Genomic DNA, 22,920 nt, shown 5'->3' on the forward strand with positions numbered 1-22,920 from the left:
ATTTTCTGAAATGCGATCAAAGAAATGTACCACTTAATAAAGTTCACTTCACAATAATTTTTTTTTAAATCATGCTGAAAATCTTCAATCACAAGCAGCTAAAAAACACTTTCCCTGCCAGGCACGAGCACGCCCCATGGAGCTGAGTGCCTAGATGAAGGCCACCTATGCACAAACCCAGGAAGAGTAGCAAAGAGCTGGAGCAGAGCAGGCCTCCACTGACTGGGCCAACAGCACATAAATGCAGGAAGCACTGGGGAGATATGTAAAGGGATGCAAAACAGAGCAAGCAGTCTACACAAGGGGCAGCTGGTGGTGCAGGGGAGCAAGTGTCAGGCCTAGGCTCCAGAAGGCATGAGTTCAAATCCAGCCTCAGACACATACTTGCTGTGTGACCCTGGGTAAGTCATTTCACCTCTGCCTCAATTTCCTCATCTGTAAAATAGGGGACATCATAGCATCTACCTTCGAGGACTTGTGAGGATCAAGTGAGACGATGGCTAGAAAAAGCTCAGCAAAGCAAATGACGGCAGTAGGTGCTTTATAAGTGTTGGCCGTCATTACTACTGGAGGTGGTGTGGTCCACCACTGGAGGGCAACAACAGAGAATGGCCAAGTTCGGCCCCAGGGAGGGAGAAGGAGCCAGGCCAGCTTTTGTATAAGGTACAGTGAAACTTAAAGCTTTTTCAAAAGGTTCAAGTCTTCTTGAACCGGCTTTTCCTTCTTTTTTCTTCCTTCCCACAAGACTCTCTGGAAGAGGGATGCTGGGGCAGAAACAAAAGACAGCAAAGAGAATGGCTAACAGAAACAGAGACCAAGACTGAAGAGTGTGTGTGTGTGTGTGTGTGTGTGTGTGTGTGTGTGTGTCATGTCAGAGACAGGAAGGTGACCTGACAGCAATGACAGGAAGGTCCCCGAGCTGTTGCAATGTCCTGAGGCCTCCCCAGCGGCCGGCGCCTTCCTCAACCTCAGCATCCCTGAGCAGCTGCTTCTCCAGACTCTGCCCAGACATTAAGTCAGGTAAACAAAGGACAGTTGGATAAGAACCACAAGGAACGGTCAAACAGTAACAAACACTCAATGTCTAAAAGACAATTCATTTCTCCAAGGACTCTGTGGTCGAGGTGCCACCATGGCCAAAGCAGCAGATGGAGCTCTAAGGCCCCCATCTCCGTGTCCTCTGCAGTCCTTTGCAGGTCCTCAATCATTTTAAGACCCTCCAACTGCCAGGCAGTGGGACTCCCCGGCTTCCAGAGCACACAGCCAAGACAACGCTACTGCAAGAGGCACTGGGGGGGCGGGGGGGAGTTTTATATTTGTATATTTATATTTTCTGTTCAGTTCGGGTCTTTTCTCCAGGAAACCTTGGAAGTCCCCTATTTCATTGAATGTCCATTGTTTCCCCTGAAAGAGACTGCTCAGTTTTTCTGGGTAGTGAATTCTTGGTTGCAATCTAAGCCTTCCGGAATATCATATGCCAAGCCTTGCGGTCCTTTAATGTTGAAGCTGCCAGGTCCTGAGCAATCCTGACTGTGGCTCCATGCTATTTAAATGGCTTCTTTCTGGCTGCTTGGAGCATGTTCTCCTTCACCTGATAATTCTGGAATTTGGCTACAATATTCCTTGGAGTTTTCCTTTTGGGGTCTCTTTCAGGAGGTGATCGGTGGATTCTTTCAATGACAATTTTATCCTCTGAGTCTACTATATCAGGGCAGTTCTCCTTGATACTTCCTGGAATATGGTGTCTACTCTTTTTCTGATCATGGATTTTAGGTAATTCAATAATTCCCAAATTATCTCTCCTGGATCTATTTTCCAGGTCAGTTGTCTTTCCAATGAGGTATTCCACATTTTCTTCTATTTTTTCATTCTTTTGATTCTGTTTGACAGATTCCTGGTATCTCATGGAGTCATTAGTTTCTATCTGCCCAATTCTAATTTTTAAGGCATTATTTTCTTCAATAAGCTTTTGTACCCCCTTTTCCATTTGGCCAATTGTATTTTTTAAGGAAGTATTTTCTTTAGCCAATTTTTGTGCTTCCTTTTCCAAGCTGTTGACTCTTTTTTCATAGTTTTCTTGCATAACTCACATTTCTTTCATTTCTCTTCCCATTTTTTCTTTTACCTCTCTCATTTGATTTTTAAAAATCCTTTTTGAGCTCTTCCAGGAAGGCTTTTTGGTCTTGAGACCAATTAATCTTCCCCTTTGAGGCTTCACAGGTAGGCATTTTGACAGTATTGTCCTCATCTCTTTTTTTAAAGGTATTTATCAAGTTTATTTTAATTTATACATTTCATAGAAAAACAGTAGGAGACATTCATGGTATATGAAAATAAAATTTAGGTCCGTACAAATTCTTCTATTTACAGGCAAAGGGACGTGGGAACGTCAGTGGTAGCAGCTGTAACTCTTAGTCTGGGGGGGGCTTTGCAGACACAGCCCTGGCACACTTGGCACATCCTGCTGGGCAGCAGGAGCAGCAGCTTTTCTTGGAGGAGGTGCACTGGCACGATCTGCATTTGCAGGAGCCTGAACAGGTGCAAGAGCCACCATTCTTGCAGTTACATTTGGGGTCCACGGCTGGCAGGTAAATATCAGACATGCAGTTGTCACAGGAGAAGGATGTTGTCCCTCATCTGTTTTTGTGTTTTAGTCTTCCCTGTCACCATAGAAGCTACCAATGGTAAGGGCCCTTTTCTGTTTCTTACTCATAGTATAGCTTTTTTTTTTTACTTTTAAAGTCAAGGTCTGCTCCTGGGGCCCAACCATTCTGGAGAGCAATTTGGAACTATGCCCAAAGAGCTATAAAACTGTGCATACCCTTTGATCCAGCAATACCACTATTAGATCTGTATCCCAAAGAGATCATAAAAAAGGGAAAAGGGCCCACCATTTTATGGTGGCAAAGAATTGGAAATTATGGGGATGTTGTAGGAATTGGGGAAGTTGTGGTATATGAATGTAATAGAATACTATTGTGCTGTAAGAAATAAGCAGGCAGATTTCAGAAAAACCTGGAAAGACTTACATGAATTGATGCTGAATGAGCAGAACCAGGAGAACATTGTACACAGTAACGGCAATATTGTGTGATGATCAACTGTGATAGACTTAACTCTTCTCAGCAGTACAACGATCCAAGATAATTCCAATGGAACCATGATTGAAAATCCTCTCCACAACCAGAAAAAAGAACTATGGAATCTGAATGCAGATTGAACCATACTGTTTCTACTTTTTTTTTTCTTTTTTGAGGGTTTTTTCCCTTTAGCTCCAATTTTTCTTTCACAGCATGACTAATGCAGAAATGTGTTTAATGTGATTGCACATATATAACCTATATCAGATTGCTTACTGTCTTGGGGAGAGAAGAAGGAGGGAGAAAAATTTGGAACTAGTAATCTTATAAAAATGTTGAAAATTACCTCTGCATGTAACTGGAAAACACTAAAATACTTTTATTATTTAAAAAAAAATTTTAAAGGACAATTCTGCATGCATTTGAAGGAAATAAATGATGTTTTGAGTCCTTTAAAATAAAAAAAGATAAGCCTAGATTTTAATTGAGGCAGCTAGGTAGCCCAGTGGACAGAGCATTGGCCTTGGAGTCAGCAAAACCAGAGTTCAAATGCTGCCTCAGACATCTGTTAGCCATGTGACCCTGGACAAGTCACCTTAACTTCACAGTCCCACTTTCCTTATTTGTAAAACAGGTATTCAGGGTTAGAGGAGCAAGTGAGATAATATATGAAGAGTGTTTTGCAAACCATAATGTGCTATAGAAATGTGAAATATTATTATCCTTTTATTTCTCTTAGAATGTAAGCTCCGTGAGAAAAGGGCCCTTTTACTTTCTTGCAATCCTCAGTGCTTACTTAGCAAGTTCAATGAATGGTACACAGTAAACACTTTATTATTCACCTTACAGACTTTAATACTAGGGATCAAAAGTGAAGTAGGGACAGCTAGGTGGCGCAGTGGATAGAGCACCGGCCCTGGAGTCAGGAGGACCTGAGTTCAAATTCGGGCTCAGACACTTGACAACTTACTAGCTGTGTGAACCTGGGCAAGTCACTTAACCCCAATTGCCACACACCCCCCAAAAAAATCACTAACATCCAATACAGATAAGAAACACAGTTCAAAACCCAAACCATTAACATATACTAGCTCCTCTTTATAAAGGACTAACAAGGCCCAGCGCCGGCTCTTGGCTCAAGGCCTTGCCCCACCCAGCAGGTTCTCGCCCCAGGCTCCAGATTGGGGGGTTGGAAGTTCAGTCACTCATAGTTTCAGTCAGACCCCCAGCATTAGGCACCCACCATCCCCCAGATCCTCCCCTACCCTCTACAGAGGGTACACATGTCCACAACAAGCTAAGGGCAAGGGGGGGAAGGCCTCTCAAGTGGTGATACAGGAGGCTCAGGACACTTGGAGGCAGAGCTGAGAACTGCAAAACTTACTGAGAACTGATTCCCTACCCAGTCCCCTCTTTCCCAGGCAAATGAACTGCCCGGGGCTGACTGTCTTTGTCATTTCCAGACTCTAGATGGACTTGTGGACCTTCCCCCAAGCAACTTGTCCCCTCCCAATGTTCCCCACCTTACTCCCCCCCCCACTTTGTTAATATGTAAAAGAGTCCACCTAGTACTTTCTATTCAGAGCCAGTAGCTCCGATACTTAACTTAGGAGCTGTTCTCTTATTTCTTTGGTCAAAGGTTCATTTACACTAATTAGCTGTATGTCCCTCTGGAGCCATCTTTGGGTTCCTTTTTGTTCTGTTACCCCATTAAGAACCTGTCCTCTGTTCCCATCTTTGGGTATTCCTGCCCCGATTAAAGACCTTATTTCTCCTATATTGATTGTTTCCTTAATTTCCAGGTTAACAGAGGGAATCCAGAGGCTGTGGTGAGTGGGGTAATCAGGAGGGAAAGGGAGGCGGGAGCCAGGTGAACTGATGCTGAGTGAAAGGAGCAGAACCAGGAGAACATTGTACACAGTAACACAACACTGTGGGATGATCAGCTGTGCTCGACTTGGCTCTTCTCAGCAGGGCAATGATCCAGGACGACTCCAATGCACCCATGATGGAAAATGCTCTCCACACCCAGAAAAAAGAACTGTGGCTTCTGAATGCAGATTGAGCCCGACTGTTTCTACATTTTTTTCTTGAGAGAAGGGGAGGGGCACGGCCCTGTGTGTTGGGAATATCTATTGGCAGCTGCACAGAGGGTGGATTTGGAAGGACAGGTATGGGAAGCAGGGAGACCCAGGAGAAGCACTGACTCCTGAAGCAGGGCAGGGGCAGGTGTGTACATGGGCAGAAAGGGGCAGGTAGAGGGCAGGCTGCGAAGAGGCTGCAAACCCAACTCTCCTGGGGGCAGTGTGTGAGGGGCAGGGCATGAGTGCAGGCAGGAAAGGAGACTAAAGAGTAGTGTTATGGGCCCAGGGCACCCCAGAAGTCCTCTGGGGCACATCAAAGAACCTTCTCCTTGAGAAACTAAACCAGAGAACAGACAGGCCTAGAGAGATAAGTGGAACCAGATTGAATGGAGCTAGCTCCAGGACCCCCCCACCCTTCATTCTAGTCTCCTTCAACCCTGGGGCAATAAGATTAGGTGTGGCTGCTTCCTTTGTGTCCGGAGGAGAGACGGATCCACAGCCACCCCTCACCCAATTCCCCCAGCCACCACCAGTGGGGGATGGTCCTCCCTCACTAAAGGAACTTTCCAGTCAGATGGTCACCCCCATCAGTCCTCTATAAAAGTACCTGCCAGTCTCCTGCTCGAGGAGATTGGTATCTCAGAGCCACTCTCTCAGTGCCTTTCTCCCCATGAGAAGTCCAAGGACTTCTTTCATGGTTTCCCTTCCCTTCCCCTTCCTCTAAATAAACTACCATCTTATTCTAACTGCTTTTGTGTGTAAGAGGGTGTAATTCTTTAAAGAGGAATTCCTAATGACCCCAAACCCCTATCCCTAACCTCTACCCCTGCCCCTATGCCTTACCCCATTTTCCCCATGACAAGAGGAAGACAGCAGCCCAGGAAAGAATGATGGAAACGAAGACTTGAGCAAAAAAGGAGAAGACTGGCAGAGTGCAACAAGGAGAACCACAGTGCTTTGCAGCAGACAAGCCTGATGGGCAAAATCAAGCAGGCATTGGAGGCATGGCCAATGGGGGGAGACGAGACAGCCAAAAACAAAGAAAAGACAATCGCCAAACCTTCTGTGAGATGCAGAAGAAAAAGTTCAGAAGGGGACAGAAATGGCAAGTGTCCCAACTTGTTAAAGGCTAAAGGCGGTGCAGAGTCCTTTAAAACAAACAACCCAAGAGGAATTTCCCACAGGATCCTTTGCATACCAAAATGTTGGTCTGCCTGTGGCTATTCAGTTCCTAATAAAAAAGAAAATGTAAAAGGAGACAGAAAGGAAGCAAGAGGAAATTGGATCAAAAAAGGAGCCCAGAAGAGAGGAGGAGGAGCCTGGGAAGGGAGATCAGGCCTGGTAGGAAGCATGTCTGGGACTGCCCCCAGTGACCAGAGGAAGAGGGTGGCCTGGGGCCAGGGAAAATGGCCCCACAGGAATGGGCACCTATCACAATGACTTCCTCTAGTACCACTTGGCAGCCTCGGAGCAGGAGGACAGGACAGTGACAAGAATTCAAGAGGAAGGAAGGTCTAGCAAGGCCCAAATGACAACTGGATAACCAGGCACTGAGCTAAGGACAACAAACAAAACCACCCTTCCTCGCAAGGAGCCATCTAATGTACAAACACACGCACAAGCCATTCAAAGGGGCTGCCACCAGGTCGTCTGGGAAGGTGGGCACCGGCACTGGGGGAGGGGGGAATTGCCAAAGCGGTACTGTAAAGGAACTGAGGATTCCCCTAAGTTTGAGGTGAGGAAGAACTCCACCCCAGACATGCAGAGACTGGAGGCAGGGACGGACAGACGGATGTGGGAGGAAGGCGGAAGAGGAGAGTCTGACCCATCTGCACTAGGCAGCTGGCAATGCCAGGGGCAAACTACCGGCCTGGGGAAGAGACTTAAAGCAGGGAGGCTCATTGGGAGGCCACCAAGAAGGTTAATCCTGGGAAGAGAATGAAGCCAAGGTAGCAGAGGTGGCCCACCCAGCACTGGAGGGCACGGTGGGGACAAGGAAGGGGACCAGGAGGAGACACATGAGGAGACAGCTAGCTGGCCAGCTACAACTGTCCCCGGGGCAACAGGGTTTACTATCAGCAGTCGTGGGTCAAGACTTCTGAAGGTGCCGGGCCTGACAGAGAACCATAAAAACCACTCGAGGTCCAAGAAAGACCCACTTCCCTGGCCACAGCTCACCCAAGCACCAGGCACTGTCTTTCACCTCGTGCAGAACGACTGTGGGACATGTGCTGGACAGACAAATTGGCATCTCACCTCAATCCGTGAGGCTACAACAGAAGCGCACATTCATGCAGACAGAGGGTACGGCTAACGTCCTAAGAAAAAACTGACACAAAATCCCACCCAGCAAATCCGCAAGGATGGCAAAGAGCCATGGGAAGACAAGCACACATCTATCCTGTTGCTGTGTAAAGTAAGCAGCGTTAGCCTTAGGCCCTCAGTTCAAATGGACCAAGGGCCCTCTGCTGGGACTAACCAGCTGGGCTCACGCACACTGTCCAGAACCATCACATGATCAATGGAGATCTCACCCCGAGCATAGGAAATCAAAGACAGAAAGAAAAATGCCTCTCAAAACTGTCCGAAAGAGCCAAACCCAGAACAAGGGGTGACTCATCCACCGGGGAGCAGCCAAGTGAGGCTCTCTGCGGGGCCCCCCAGCCGGTGGTGCACCTCTCCTTTTCCCCCAAGCCTGCCTGGAGCACATGATGAGCAGAGGGTGTCAGAAAGGACTGTTAAGTGGAATTCAAAGGTATCCGAGAAGCCTGAAAAAGAGGAGAAGGCTGAGGGGGCTACTCTGGCACTGTGGGTGCCGGGAAGAAAAGGCACCAATAAAACGTGGGGGGAAAAAAGCCGCAGGGCATGGTAGGGAGCTAACCATGTGGCAGGCACTTGCTGGCTGCCTTAGGTGATTTTCATCTCTGTACATTCCTATTCTGAAAGTCCTCTGAGCAACAAGAGAGAACCAGTTAGTGACGTGGCTGTGGCAGGAACCTTGTAAGGAAATGACCACTTTATCTTGGCATTCAGACAAAAATATTTATAGCTGCAGCAAGAACTGGAAACCAAGTGGGTGCTCGTCCCATGGGGTAACAGCTGGACAAACTGGTCTAAGAATGGGAGAGAATGTGATTGCGACATAAGAAATAACACACCTGGGAAGTTCAGAGAAACTGAGGCAGAGCAAAATGAGCACACCCAGAAAACCACTTCTTTAATAATCTTGAGAACTCTGACCAATGCAGTCAAGGAGACATCTCTATTTCAGAAGAGGCTGAACATCAGTTATTCTGGGAGGGTTCTGTGATGGGGCGAGGGAGGGGAAGGAGAATTGGAAATAGAGAAAAAGGAAGCAAACATTTACTTTAAAATCTAGTCAAAGGGTTGGATGGTGGAATAACATTCTGACCAAGCAGAGCCCTGGTGTGTTGTTTCTACGGGATTTATTATTTCCAAGTGATCGATCACACTCCCATGGCTTGTAACGATTTCTGATCTGTGCCTGCCAATCAGGCCATTTCTTTATTCTTTAGCCCTATAAAGGGATGCTTCATTGGAAGAGACACAGTTGTGATTTTAGAGAAAGAAAGAAAGAAACAGCCAAGAGGGGGGAAACTGCCCATTTCACTAAGTTCCCAGAAGATAAGGGCATGATACCTAGGTTTGTGTAAAAAAAAAAAAAGAAAGAAAGAAAATTGGTGACGCTAAACAAGGAAATCCTGCTTCTGTGATTAGAGCTATGGTAAAAAAAGGATTTTAAAGGTGGGGGGGGGGTTACTTTGGGAACTCTCCTTCCACCTCCAATTTAAAAGGATTTGTTCAAAAGGAGAAAGGGACAAATGCCAGAGCCACAATAATCCTGAAGAACAGGAAAAGATCTGGAAGGGCCAGAATCAGTGGAGGCTTGTGGGAAATCCTTGGGACCCCCAGTCAAAAGAGACAGGGCCAAGCCCTTAGGGAAGACTTCAGAGAAAGTGGAAGTGGCCCAAGGCTGAGGCTCTGGGCTGCTTCTCCAGGGGAGAAAGATCTCACAGCAGAAATCACCTGCAGCTAAACATTCAAACCCAAGGGAGGGGGGCGGGAAGACAACAGCCTCATGTTCACTTGGAATGAGTTGAAGATGTGGGCCCACATTTTGAGATGGCCATCAGTCCTGAACAGAGGGTTTGCCATCCACCAGGCCAGAGGGATTAAGGATGTCTGAAGGCTTCTACAGAAGAACAGACATAAAGGAGACAAGCTAAGTGTACAACCTGTGTGTGGAAGCGCCTTCAGACCTGTGCCAGCCCCGTCTCTCCCCACTCCATTCCGATCACTCGGCCGTCCAACGGCTCTCACCCCCTGCCCAATAAACCCCAGCGGCTCCCTACCGTCTCTGGGTTTCTTCCACCTCATTCGCCCCAAGATATCCTACAAGAGTAGCCTTGTCCCCTTCCACTTCTGGGCTCTGTCATCGTCTCTGGCGTCTCCCCGCTCCCGGCTGCCCTGAAGTCCCCCCTGCCCTGGGCCTGGGCCCATCTTCATCATACGCCGTAGTTTGCATGTTGTCTCCCCCATCAGACTATGAGCTCTCAGAGCTCCACACAGGGCTTGGCACATGTCGGGCCTGCTTAAGTCCTGACTGACTGGCTGACCTCAGAAGGCAGAACCAGGCACCGTGCAAGTGCTGGGGATACATGGAAAGGCAAGACTAGTTCCTGCCCCGAGGAGCTCACATCCTAATGAGGGAGAAGACATGACCGCTGGGAAAGGCCTCCAGCGCAAGGCAGGTTCTAGGCCCTGTCTTGAGAGAAGTCAAGGACTCTGGGAGTGGAATGCCCACACTGCCGCTCCTATCCTCACAGATCAGAGGCCGTCCTATAGAGAGAAGGAAACTGAGGTTGGGGAGAGTCCATGATTTGCCCATGGGATCACCCCTGCAAAGACCACCAAATGTGGGATTTGAACTCAACTCTCAGGACAACAGTAAGAAAACTTCTGAGAGGTGCCGGGCCCAAAAGGGAGCTTCCTCGCCCGGGGTCACAGAGCCAAAACGCGTCCAAAACAGAACTCAGACCCAGGTCTTGTTCACTCTTGGGCTAACTCTGCCCCATGAACATTTCCTCACAATGAGAACTATCCCAAGGCTCGTTCCCCCACACTCACACACACTCTCTCATTGGGGATGTCATAAAGAGGGTTCTTGTTCAGGACCAGGTTGGCCTCAGTCAGCTGGGTGCAAAGTGTGGTCCAAGGAACCCTGGGCACCCATAGGCCCTTTCAAAGAGGTTCTGGGGTCAACATTATTTTCATAATAATTCTAAAAGGTCTTAAGTTCTAATTGTCAATAAAGACTGAGAGATATAGCCCACAGCAACAAGGGCTTAAAGGGGCCCTAAGACCACAGTGTGTAAGAAGCACGAGATGATTCCCAAGTTATGTTTCAGCTCTGAGACTGTGTATCTGTATATATCATTGAGAGTAATTCTATCAAGGTCACTCCCCGCAAAAAACCCCAAATTCCCAAGTAATCTCAAAGTAGTCCCTACTCAGCTATGGGAAAGATGCCTCCTTTCAACCTGGAGAGGAGTGAAATGGTTACCATTTTCAGAAAGGCCAAAGCAGCACACTAGCAGTAGAAATATGTATGTTACGAGGTCAGCCAACATAGCTTGGGAGCTCTCAGAAAGAAAGGCCTGGATCACTAAGGCCCCCTCCTCTAGACAATCAGGAGCGCCCAGGAGGGAAGCATAATACACCCCCCACAGCTGACTTGCCCAGGCTCACACAGCTCCAAGACTCTTCCAACTTTAAGACAAGCATTTTTTGGACTATTTCATATTGACCCTCATCGATCAATCAACAAGCGCTTGGGCTAGGCTCTGGGGACACAGAAACAATGAATGGCATCATCCCGGCTCACCAGAGGCTTGGGCTCCTATGGGGAGCCCACAGCACATGGGTAAGAAGATGGATACAAAATAAACCTGAGGAGATGCAAGGCTGGATTTCAGTGAAGGCTCTGAGAAAGCCTCTCAGAACATGGGCAGGCGAGAGGACTTGAGGTCTAAGAATCCAGGCACTGAGAAGTCGCTAACAGAGAGCCCCAAGTGATCTGCCCCGGCCCCTGTGCTCAGAACATCTCCTCCTCGGGAAAGCCAGGAGACAAAAGACCCTGCTTCTGGGGTTGTCAGAAAGCAACGATGGCTAAGAGCCAACCAGGTCAGGGAGCAGGAGGGATGCCAAGTCCCGTATTCCGGGAAAGAACGTTCCTCGGATGAGCTCAAGATGACACATCCTGGAGGTGACATAGGCCCCAGATTCGAGTGAAGCACCAAGGAGCCCTGGACCGTGCAGGAGCCACGGCTTTGGCCCTCCCACTCCAAACCCAGACAAGAAGGACAGAGCCAGGCTAGGGTTTGTCTCCAGGGAAGGGCGCGCCTGGCCAGGAAGGAGCGGGGATCCCCTGCTGCCAATGCCAGGCTCAGCTGCTGTTTCCAGTTCCCAGACAACAGGCCCTTCCTGATTGGCAGGCCCTGCCCAAGCTGGGGTGGGCACGGGCACAGCCTCCCACAACCCTCCAGGCCAGTGACTCGGGGACCTGCCTCAGCCATCTTCAAGGACCAGGGGAGAGATGTCCAGCAGCTCCAGGGGGCAGAACCGGGGGGTCTTCACCCCTCTGTAGGGATGCCAACACCCCAAAGGCTCTAATCAGGCTGCCTCTGGAAGTAATGAGCTGCCTGTCATAGCAAGTATTCAAGTAGAGGCGAGATGCATCTGTCTCTCTCCCCAGCCCCTCCCCCTCCTCCTTTGGTCTCTCCCCCTCCCCTCTTTTCTCTCCCCCCTTCTCTCCATCTCGGCAGCGCCTGACACCCTCGCAACGCCCAGGGTCTTCCTCTAGGAAGGGAGGTGTGGGGGCGCCCCAAGTTCTCCTCGGCCCCCGGGGGGATCGCCCCGCTTCCCACTCCCACAGCACCGCGCGGGGCCCGGGGGCTGGGCCGGCCCTACGGCGGGACACCGGGGGGACGACGCCCCCCACCGCCGGGCCCAGGACCCCCAGGGTCTTTCCGCCCCGCTCCCGGCCGGGCTAGGGGCCAGCCGGACAGCGGCCTGCTGGGAGCTCCGGCCCGGAGAACAGAGAGGGCCGGGGGCGGGGGCCGCCGAGTCCCCAGGGGGCCTCGAAGGGGCTGGGGGACTCCGGGGTCAGGGGTCAAAGGCTGGGGCTCACCTGCGCGTGCGCCACGACCAGGCTCTTGTTGCCCTCCCCGTGGTACGTCCATTCATTCTCGTCCATCTTGGCCGCGTCCATGCCCCGGCCCCGGCCCCGTCTCAGGCTGGACTCGGCCCCGGCCCCGGCCCCGGCCCCGGACGCCTGCCCTCAGCCCGCGCCCGGCCCCGGCCCCCGGCTCAGTCACCGCCGGCTTCGGGGAGCGACTGTCACCGGCGCGACACGACGGGGCGCGACGGGCCCCCGCCCGGAAATGACTCCAAGCCGCCGGCGCGTGCGTGCCGCGTGAGGACTACGTACTTCCGCCTGCCGCCGGGCAGGACGGGAAGAGCCGAGGCCGAGGGCCATCTTGACTGATGGCGAGGCGGGCTCAGGGTCGGGCAGAAAAAGGAGCTTCCGGTTCCGGCGGCGCCTGCGGCCTGAGCCCCACCCCCCCGCCCCCGGGCGTCCCGGGACCGGGCCGGCAGGCCGCGCCTGCGCCATGCGTATTCGCCCCGGTACGGGAAGGCAGGGCAGTCTTCCCGCGGGAATCGAGTTAATGTGGGTCCTACGTCCACGGGAGCTGGCGGGGCGGGAGGTGGTCAGGAGAACGGAAAGCATTCTGGGCATGGGGGACCGCGTAGGCAAAGGCGCAGCAGCAGGAGATGGCGCACTGTGTGGAAGGAACAAGAGGAAGGGCCGGGAAGCTAGGGCTGGCCCACTCTTCATCCGAGAGGCCACAGCTAGGGAGTCATGGGACCTTCTTGAGCAGGGGAGTTACTGTGTCTGAGCAGAGCATTAGGAGGAATGTCAAGGATAATTTATTGTGAACTTATCCTTCAGGCCCTTCTGCAAATGGATTTTTTTGGTGTCTCCTGAACAGGACATGTGTCAGGCTGCACATGTAAAAGTACCGTGTCCAAGAAACCAAGAATGGACGACCAAAACAACTGTCGAATGGCCTGGGCTCATGGATTGGGGTTGGAAAGGACCTTAGAAATCAGTGAGGGGGCAGCTAAGTGGATAAAGCACCGGCTCTGGATTCAGAAGGACCTGAGTTCAAACCCAGCCTCAGACACTTGACACGTTCTAGCTGTGTGACCGTGGGCAAGTCACTTAACCCTCATTGTCCCGCAAAAAAAAAAAAAAATTCAGTGAGGCTTAGTGCCCATTTTACAGATAAGGAAACTGAGGCCCAGAGAGACATGCTTGGGTTAGATACAGCATCCACTCATAGATTTACTTCTGGGAGGACCCAAGGAGGTCACCAAGTACAGCCCCATAGCTTTACTGGATGTCCAGTAGATACGGGAAACTCCATTATCTCAAAATTAACTCAATAGGGAACTCATTTTCTTTCCCCTCCAAGGCCTCCCTTCCTAACTTCCCTATGAGTATTGAGGGAACTACCATCCTTCCAGACCCCAGGCTCACAATGTAGGCATCATCCTCAACACCTCACTTTCCCTCACACACACCCCATCCCCCATAACCAATTAGCTGCCAAGCCTGGTGAGCCTGCCTCCCCATCTCTCCTCACTTTCACCTTTACAGCACTTCTCACCCATCTCTCCTCTGCAGCATCTTTTATCACTTTGACCTCTGCCACGTGTCTCAGATTTCACCTTTGCAGCATCTCTTGTCACTTTCACCTTTGTAACATTTCATCCATTTCATCTTTGCAGTACCTCTAGTCAATTTCACTTCTCTCCCATCTCTTGTTACTTTCACCTCTGCAACATCTCTCATAGATTTCACCTCTGCAGCCCTCCCTTCTCTCCTCTACCCAGACCCTGGTGCAGTCCCTCATTACCTCAAGCTTGGATTAGTGCAGCAGCTGCTAGTGGATCTGCCTACCTAGGCTCTCTTCCCACTCCAGCCCACCCTCCATTCAGCTCCTAAAGTGTATCCTAAAACACAGGTCTAACCATGTCTCTCACACACACACCACTCAATAAACTCCAGTAGCTCCCTATTGCCTCCAGGAGCAAATACCAAATGCTCTGGCATTCAACCCTCCTTCCTACCTTTCCAGTCTTCTTACACCCTTAGTCCCCACCTAGGACTCTTCAATCCAGTGACATTGGACTGAGCATTTTGTCTGGTCCCCAGAGCCTGGAGTGTTCTTACTCATATTTCTCTCCTGACTCAAGTCCCAACTAAAATCCCTTCTACAGGAAGCCTTCCCTGATTCCTCCATTCTCTTGCCTTCCCTCTGTCAATTCTATTGATCCTATCTGTGGCTTGCACCTAGTTGTCTGCAAGTTGTGTGCCTCATCAGACTGTGAGCTCTTTGAGAGCAGAGACTGTCTTTTATGTTTCCTTGGGTCCCCGATGCTCAGTATAGTGCCTGGCACGTAGTAGGTGATTAATAAGTGGTTGACTGATTGTTTTTACTTTTCTTTGTATACCTAGATTTTAGAACCGTGCCTGGCATATACTTAGTGCTTGGCAAACACTTGTGGCTTGTTGCTTGCTATAGTCAATGGAACTGAGGCTAAGTGAGGTTAAGTGACTGCACAGTGCTAACCCAAGGGCAGTGCTCATCCCACATGCTTTGTGCAGGGTTGTTAGGAGACATTAGCAAGTGTTGGGGAAGAACAGACTCAACACACAGGGAGGGCTCTGTGAAGTAAGGCAGAAGGCAGCAGCCATGAGAGCCACCAGAGCCCATGCACTGACTCTGTGAAACAGAAAGACCGCCTGGCAGCAAAGGGGGTCACACAGCCCAGAGAGAGGCTCCCCTTCCTGCAGCTCACCTCTTGGCGACCTGCCACTGTACGGCTGCCTGGGCACGGTGGTCCCTGTAGTGGCCTCCGAATACAGGGAAGCTGACAGTCTCCACAAGCCCCAGTAGTCAGATGTTTGACCCCCAATTGAGGTGGCTGGAGAAATCCAGAGGTGTGTAGTTAACCCACAGCGAGTTTGGTCTGGGCATTCATCGAAAGGAGACACCATCATGGAGAAGGGACCTCCTCTCCTCCTCACAGACAACAGCAGATCTCGGGCAGGGTCAGCGTGTCCCAGACTCCACAGTCCTGCTTCTGGCCCAGGGGAAGCAGTGGCTGTGGTGAGGAGGCCAGCCATTCCCACCAGGCAGGTGGCCCAGCCTAGCCGTGCCCCCATGCCACACATGCAGGGCAGGGCAGTGCACCCTCACCCCCAGCTCCCCTCAAAACCTGATGGACACAGCCCAGGACGCTGAGCCCGACAGCGCTGTGAAGAACCAGGCTTCCAGCCCAGGGCCCTTAGCCATCGTCCCGGCAAGCCATTCTTGGGGAGGTGCGGCCTGGGCCCTGCTCCTGCAGGTGGCCCGGAAAAGGAAGCCAGAGCTGGTCACCAGCCTCCCAGGCCCTCTCCAGTGGCTCCTCATCAGGAACTACTATGACTTACCAGTGGGGAATGAGCCCCTGCTCTGCTGCTGCCCCCTCAGGACCCCCGGACCTTTCCCTCTGTCCTGCAGCCGAGACCTTCGCCGGGTGTTGTCTCCCCCATTAGAGTGAGAGCAGGGCCTGGCTCACTTTGGTGTTTGTGCTCTGAGGCTCTGCACAGTTTTGTTGTTCAGTCATTTCTGATTCTACTGTCTGTGGGATTTACTTGGCAAAGATACTAGAGGGACTTGTCCTCTCCTTGTCCAGTAAATCAGAGATTACATGACTTGCCCAGGATCACACAGCTAGTAAGTGTCTGAGACTGAATTTGAACTCAGGTCTTCCTGACTCCAGGCCCAGGGCTCCTCTATCCACTGAGCCGTCTAGCCACCCCTTGCACAGAGAAAAGGCTTTTTGTGAATCATTCAATAATTCAGAGAACCAAAGGCCACTAAAAGAGCACAGAAGCACAAGCATGCCTTCCTAAAAAGAGGTCTGACTCAGTGTCCCTCGCACGTCATACTCATCATGTCGAGCCTCTCTCCCCATCAGACTCCTGGGGGAGAGGATGGACTGTGGGCTGCTGACCAAGGCTGGGGGGCACTGTGGTGCCCCCTGGAGAGGGCTTCTTCCCCACCCTCCCCACCCCCACGCCCCTGCCTGCTCTCCCTGTCCCATTTCTCCCAGTGACCCCCTCTTCCCCTCGGTTTGTTTCCAGGAACCTCTTTCTGAAAGGAACAGACGCTGGTCCTGGGTGACTTACCTTTCCCATTCTGATCAGGGTTTGGGGGTTGGAAGGGGCTTCCCTGACCACCTGTTCCAACCCACACATGAGAAAGACAGTTGGTCCAAACTCTGCTTGTAGACAGCCAGTGAGAGCCCCCCTCCCCCAAAGCCAGCAGCCACTAGAGGCCCCCTTGACGTCCAGAGGTTTGTCCTGTCCGGCCCACCCCAGCTCCTGGCTCCCACTCTGGAGCCAGGCAGAGCAGGCTAGTCTCCCCTTTCCTCATCAGCTCTTCAACTCGATTCTTCTCCAGGCTGGACACTGCCATTCTTCCCTGGGCAGGGCTCAGGCTCCTGCCCGCTCTGGTCCCCCTCTCCCCCTCCTCACTATCTTTCCTCAAAGGCTTCCCATGGGGCCCAGCCAAGGCAGAGGAAAGGCCTCTTTCAAGTCTCACATCCTCCCTCCCACCCATGGGACAGCTACTGGCTCCACTTCCCCTTCAGCATTACAAAATAGCTCCTGCTCAGCCCAGCAGATAGCACTCAGTCAGGAAGCATTTATTAAGCACCTCCTATGTGCAGGTGCTAAGCTAAGCCCCTCCTGCCCTCCAGGGGACTCCCCAGCGCCTGGCAAGGGAGAGAGGTTTCCTGAAGTCAGAAAAAAGCCAGCCATTAGGCTGACAGAGGCCTGAGGGCATTTGCTGGGCAAAGACAAAGCAATGCTGTGTGACCCTAGGAGGTCTCCCTGGGGAACAAGACCAACGGGTCCCTCAGAATCAGGGTTAAAAAGTAGCAAAGAAGGGGCAGCTAGGTGGCGCAGTGGATAAAGCACCAGCCCTGGAGTCAGGAGGACCTGAGTTCAAATCCGGCCTCAGACACTTGACACTTACTAGCTGTCTGACCCTGGGCAAGTCACTTAAACCCCATTGCACTGCAAAAAAAAAAAAGTAGCAAAGAGGGGGAGATGCGCCTGGAAACTGTAACCAGTAAAGGGCTTAAGGGCCGCCTGACTCCAACTTTTGCTATTCTTGTGGGATTGTCAATGGCTCCACTGGTGTCCACCAGGATCTGTTTACTCTTTGTGACCCAAGCTCTGGCCCAGAGCCCTGCTCACAGCAAGGGAAACAGAGGAAAGAAGCCCCTCAGTGGGGCTCAGGGGCACCACAAAGCACTGGGCCAAGATCAGGAAGACCTGAGTTCAAATCCATCTTTAGACACTTCCTAGATGTCGGACCCTGGGCAAGTCACTTCAACTGTTTGCCTCAGCTTCCTCACCTACTAAATGAGGATAATAGTACCAATCAATAAACACTCATTAAGTGCCTACTATGTGCCAGGCACTGTGTTCTGGGGATACAGAAAGAAGAGACAAAAGCCAGCCCCTGCCCTCAAGGAGCTTGCTGAGGGAACACTAAGCAAGACACTGCACAAGCCGGCTGCACAAAGGGCGAGTAGGGAAAATGCCTGGATTAAGAGGGCTGGGAAAGCTTCCTATGGGGGCAGGGGGGGGAGGGTAATTGGTAGCCAAAGGCCAGTAGCTGGAGTGATGGAGAGAATGCATTCCAGGCCCGAGGAAGGGCCAGAGAAGGCCCGGGGGAACATGACTTGTTTTGGACATTGGTTCTCAGACGTCTCCTCACATCCAGGCTGAGATATCTGAAAGGCAGCTACAAATGGGAGCCGGAGCTCAGCAGAGGCTGGGCAGCAGGAGCAGATGTGAGAATCCTCAGAAAGGAGACAGGCATTAATGAGCTCACCCAGTGAAGCGGAATAGAGGGAGAAGAGAAGGGGGCCCAGCCAGAGCCCTGCGGGACCCCCACGGTCAGAGGGCGTGATCTGGGGGAGGATCCAGCCAAGGAGGCAGAGGAGGAGCTGTCAGAGGCTGGGAGGGGGGCCTGAAAAGTTGGGGAGAAGAGAGTGTCAGGGAGGAGCGTGTGACCCACAGCATCCCAAGCTGCAGAGAGGCCGAGGTGAGAACTGAGAAGAGGCCACTGGATCTGGCCACTAAGCGACCACCGGTGACTTCGGGGAGCACTTTCAGTGGAAGGATGAGGTCGGACTCCGGACCGTGAGGGGTTAAGAAGAAATGAGGAGAGAGACTGTGGAGGCCCCTGGTGTAGACAGCCATCTCCAGGAGTTTAGCCACAAAGGCCAAAACAGGACAATAGCTAACTGCAATGGAAGGGTCGAGTGAGGGGTTTTCTGGGTTAGAAGTGACGTGGGCATGTTTGTAGACAGTGGGGCAGGAGCCAGTAGAGAGGGAGAGAATGAAGATAAGTGACAGAGGGGGGTGATGGAGGGAACGGTCTGCTGGAGGAGAAGGGCTGGGCTGGGACTGCCTGAGCAGGTCGAGGGGTTGGCATTGGTGAGAGGAAGGCCACCGCATCACATGAGCTGGGGGGAGAAGCATTGGTTTGAGAGGAGATGAGGGACAGGGAAGAAGAGGGCGACTGAGGCTGGGAAAGGCCTTGACAGGGCAGGGCTCAGAGCAGGAAGGGGGCCCGTGGTGTGTGGGCACAGAGGTGACCTTGGCAACAGGGATCCAAGGCCAAGACCGGGCAATGTTGATGAGGGGCCAGCCATTCCAGAAAGGAGGGTGCTGTCTGGTCTCCACATCTTCCTCTCCCGGCTGTTAAGAGGATCAGATGGGGCCATCTCTGTAAAGACCCACAGCATAGAAATGCCCATTGTCCTTGGCATTACACTGCACCCTCCTGGCCGGAGAAAAACAAGTTTTTTGTTTGTTTTTGTGGGACAATGAGGGTTAAGTGACTTGCCCAGGGTCACACAGCTAGTAAGTGTCAAGTGTATGAGACTGGATTTGAACTCAGGTCCTCCTGACTCCAGGGTTGGTGCTCTATCCACTGGGCCACTTAGCTGCCCCCGAAAAACAAGTTTAACAGTGATCAGAACAGACCAAGACGCGGAGTGGAGCGGAGCAGATAGCTGGGCAGAAACAGAAAGCTTTTTTATTCACGGTTTTATGACTCAGCTGAGCTAGTGGCCACCTGGTGGAGCCCAAGGTTTGGGTCAGAAGGTGAAGGGCACCATCCATCCTCAATGGGATCTACAAACCTTTGCCCATGGGCTGTCTCCATCTTTTGTGATTTCATCAGAGTGAGGAACTCCTGGTATGACCCCCCACAACCCTCAGTGATGCCGCCCAACCAGTGAGTGTCTTGGCAAATTGGCTGAATACCAAGAGACGCACTGAAAGAGCAGGGGCTTGGACCCGGGCCTGCCCCCGTCCATCGGGGCGTCATTATTCCGGCCAAATGAAAAGGCTTTACTTTACCAGGACACCAAATACATTCAGAGCCAGTTCCAAGGGCCTCATGTGGCGTGGGTGCAGACTGGTGGGCGAGGGACCCCAGGGCGCCCTGGCGAGTTCTCAGCTCTTGCCCACCGTGTGGAGCTGCAGGCCTCGCATCTGGCATGGGCACCAGGATGAAGCTGGATTCTCCATTTCCTGCCCCCTCCCCTCTCCACTGCCAGCAGCAGAGTCCAGCAAGGTCAGGTCATGCCAGGGACCAGTGAGGTCTGTCCCGAGCAGCAGAACTGAGATCCGCCTCAACCTGTCTCCCGTGCACTGGGAGAAACTAGAAATCAAAGGAGGAGCTAAATCGCTCCCCTCAGTCTCAGTCCTCAGTGGCAATGGGTACGATTCCCCACCTTCTCAAGCTCAGACTGCATCAGGGGCTCCTAATGCTTCATTAAGTGTGCTTGTTTGGAGCTTTTCAAAACATCTTTGCAGGATGAGCCACGGCCCCTGGCTACGGGGAAGAGCCCTCTGCCTGGGGGGGACCAGCAGGAGCACCTTCCTTGTCCTAGCTGTGCTGCCTGCCTGGGGTCAAGAGTGCAGAGTGGCCTCCAGCAGTGAGGCTGAGCCCCAGGTCAGTGCTGCCTCAGCCTCAGGGCTTCCAGCACGACTGGCTGGATCATAGCACCCCAGGATGAGCCCGTCCCTCCCACTTCCCTCTGTGCTCAGACTGATCTTGGCCAGAGCCTGAAAACTGCTAGGGCTTCTTGCTTCTGTCTACCCTCTTCTTTCAGCACCCAGCCCCAAGCCCAAGCCACCGGCTCCCCTTCTTCACCCATGCACCCACTTGGGTTTCTCCTGCCTGTCTCAAGCTCCCAGTGCTGGCCTAGCCTGGAGTCCAGGCTTGGCAGCCCTCAGTATGCCTCTGACCCCTCGAGGAAAGAGACTTGGGCAGCAGTGAGCTCCCTTGAACTCTAGGAAGCTGAATCCTCTCACCAAGTCAATCATTTGCTGTAGGCAAATGAAGAAGAATTTGGAGAATGGCTAAAGAACAGAACAGATAACAGGAAACATTCTACATTCTCCATTCCCATCACCTCTGCCCTCAAACAGGGAGAGTTGTTTTTCTTTAGTGAATGGAGGAAACAATTTTAGAGGTTAAGCAAGATCATTACTGAGTCCCCAGTGCTTTCAGGGCCTCCCACACCCTGAAAACACACATCACTTGTCTTCCAGGGAAACTCTAAGAGCTGGAAGAGAACTTGGAAAGCACCTTCAGTTTTACAGAGGAAGAAACCAAGTCAGGAGGAAAGGAAATGACTTGTCTAAGGTCATACAAGCAAATGGGGTAAAAATTGTCACGGTAGGCCTACACAAGCCCAGAGGCTTATACACAAGGACCCAGGGGATTCTATAGAGTCCTAAGAAAGAAATATTCTCACCTAATAAGCTGTCTTCCATCTCTTGTCCTTAGCCTTATTCTAATTGCTCTTCACAGGCTTATAGTTTTCACCTAGCAAAAAAGGCGTGTGTATTTACGAGTGTAGACCTATATGTATGTTTAGACAGACAATGTCTTCTGAGTGTCTGTGCCATCTGGCGGACTTTGTACATAGCCTACTTCTTGACCTAGTTGGTGCGGTAGTGGAAAGAGTTGGTCTGGGATCTGGGTTCAAATCCTCCTTCTGATACTTCAGAAGGGTGTAACAGCAAAGAATTACTTTACTATCTCTCACAGCCATTGGCAATGTGCTTCAGAAACATAAATTGGCCAACCCAACAAAAGGGGAGATGTTCAAAAACAACAATTGTTATCAAAAGGCAGATGAATGTTGTCCCTTTTTTCTTTTGCCCTTGTTAAAGCTCAGGAGACAGTCACGGTGCAAATCTGGGAATGGCAAAGCAGGGGCCCACAAGGACCTGGGTCCGATGGCCAGTCCCCCTGCCCCCTCCCAAGGACCTGAGCTTCTCAGAGCCCCCGGGCAACTTTGTACGAATGTACGTGATCAGGTCCTGTCCCAGGGAAGGGCTTCCAGCCCCGGGAGTACCCCCCCCACGCCCAGATGAAACCCCAGGTCTCAACTCCTCCCCCACCTTTTTTGTTTTTTCCTAAAACCAAGGAGAAAAATCTTCTTAGTCCATCGATCGCTCCGAGGAGGCCTTAAGTTACTGGCGTCCAGGCTCCATCATTGTTTGACGGTCCGCTTTGGCTTTGCCAGAGGAACAAGGGTGCGGATAAGGTGTGACAGCCGTCCTTGGAACAGCAGGGAGCACGCTTGGGACAAAAGATGGCCACGTCATGCTGCTCTCTGGCGGTGAGCTGAGACGTAGCTCACGCGCGTAGTCACAAGCCGGACAAACCAACCCTGTTGCCCACTGCTTCCAAAGCCCTGTCTGCACACAGAGAGAAGCGCAACCCCAAAGTCAGTCAGTGCGATCTCTCAGTGGTATCCCCTAAATCGGAACGTCCAGGGGATACTGGGAGACTCGGGGCAGGAGCGGGGCAGGAGAACGCTCATCCATGCCCACAAAGGACCACGTTATCCCAGCATCTAGCCCAGGGCTTCGTAAACTTTTCCCCCTCGCGACCCCTACAAATCAAACATTCACTGCCGAATTTGTGGCGACCCGCAATTCAGTTACATGACCCTAAATGGGATCACGACCCACAGTTTAAGAAGCTTTGATCGTTTAACCTGCCAGAAATCAGAAAAGCAGAATCATTCAAACAAAAAGCGAGGCTAAAGCCATCCCCTCCTTCCCCACACCAGCAGCGGCAGCTGGGGCTAAGAGACCGGACTCGAAAATGTGTCCGATCTGGTGCCCTGAGGTACACTAGGATCACACAGAAACCCGCTGCCCAGGGCGGCTCAGCGGGCTAAGATAGCCAGGTCCTTCCCAAAGAAGCTGCCGCCGGCGTCGGTTTCCGTGGGATCCCATCGCGCCCCATCCCATCCCTCCCCTCCCCTTCCCTTCCCTTTCCTTCCTCCTTCCTCCTTTCCCCCTTCTCGCTCTCCTCTCCTTCTCAGCGTTGAACCCTGTGGCGACCTAACCTAGGCACACCGGTCTGTGGTCTTGGGGAGGGGGAGGGGGGGTTAGTCTGCTACCGGGGGGGGGGGGGCGGAATTGAACAGAGCAGCCAACCCGGGGTACAAGCATTCGGTCTTTTATTACAAGGAGCCAGGGATTCATTCATTCATTCTCTCAAAATAGA

General features: G+C 51.8%; 1 protein-coding gene across 1 annotated transcript in view; it reads right to left on the reverse strand.

The window, feature by feature from the left end:
* IPPK (inositol-pentakisphosphate 2-kinase) overlaps positions 1-12,610 on the reverse strand; it is a 48,838-nt gene extending 36,228 nt beyond the window's left edge. The window contains 1 exon segment of the mRNA XM_043979488.1: positions 12,375-12,610. Within this exon segment, the coding sequence (XP_043835423.1) occupies positions 12,375-12,455 (81 nt within the window). The 5' untranslated portion in view covers positions 12,456-12,610.
* Positions 12,611-22,920: the final 10,310 nt, after the last annotated feature.

The sequence above is a fragment of the Dromiciops gliroides genome, chromosome 1, assembly GCF_019393635.1.
Source record: "Dromiciops gliroides isolate mDroGli1 chromosome 1, mDroGli1.pri, whole genome shotgun sequence".
In the NCBI taxonomy this organism is placed as follows: Eukaryota; Metazoa; Chordata; class Mammalia; order Microbiotheria; family Microbiotheriidae; genus Dromiciops; species Dromiciops gliroides.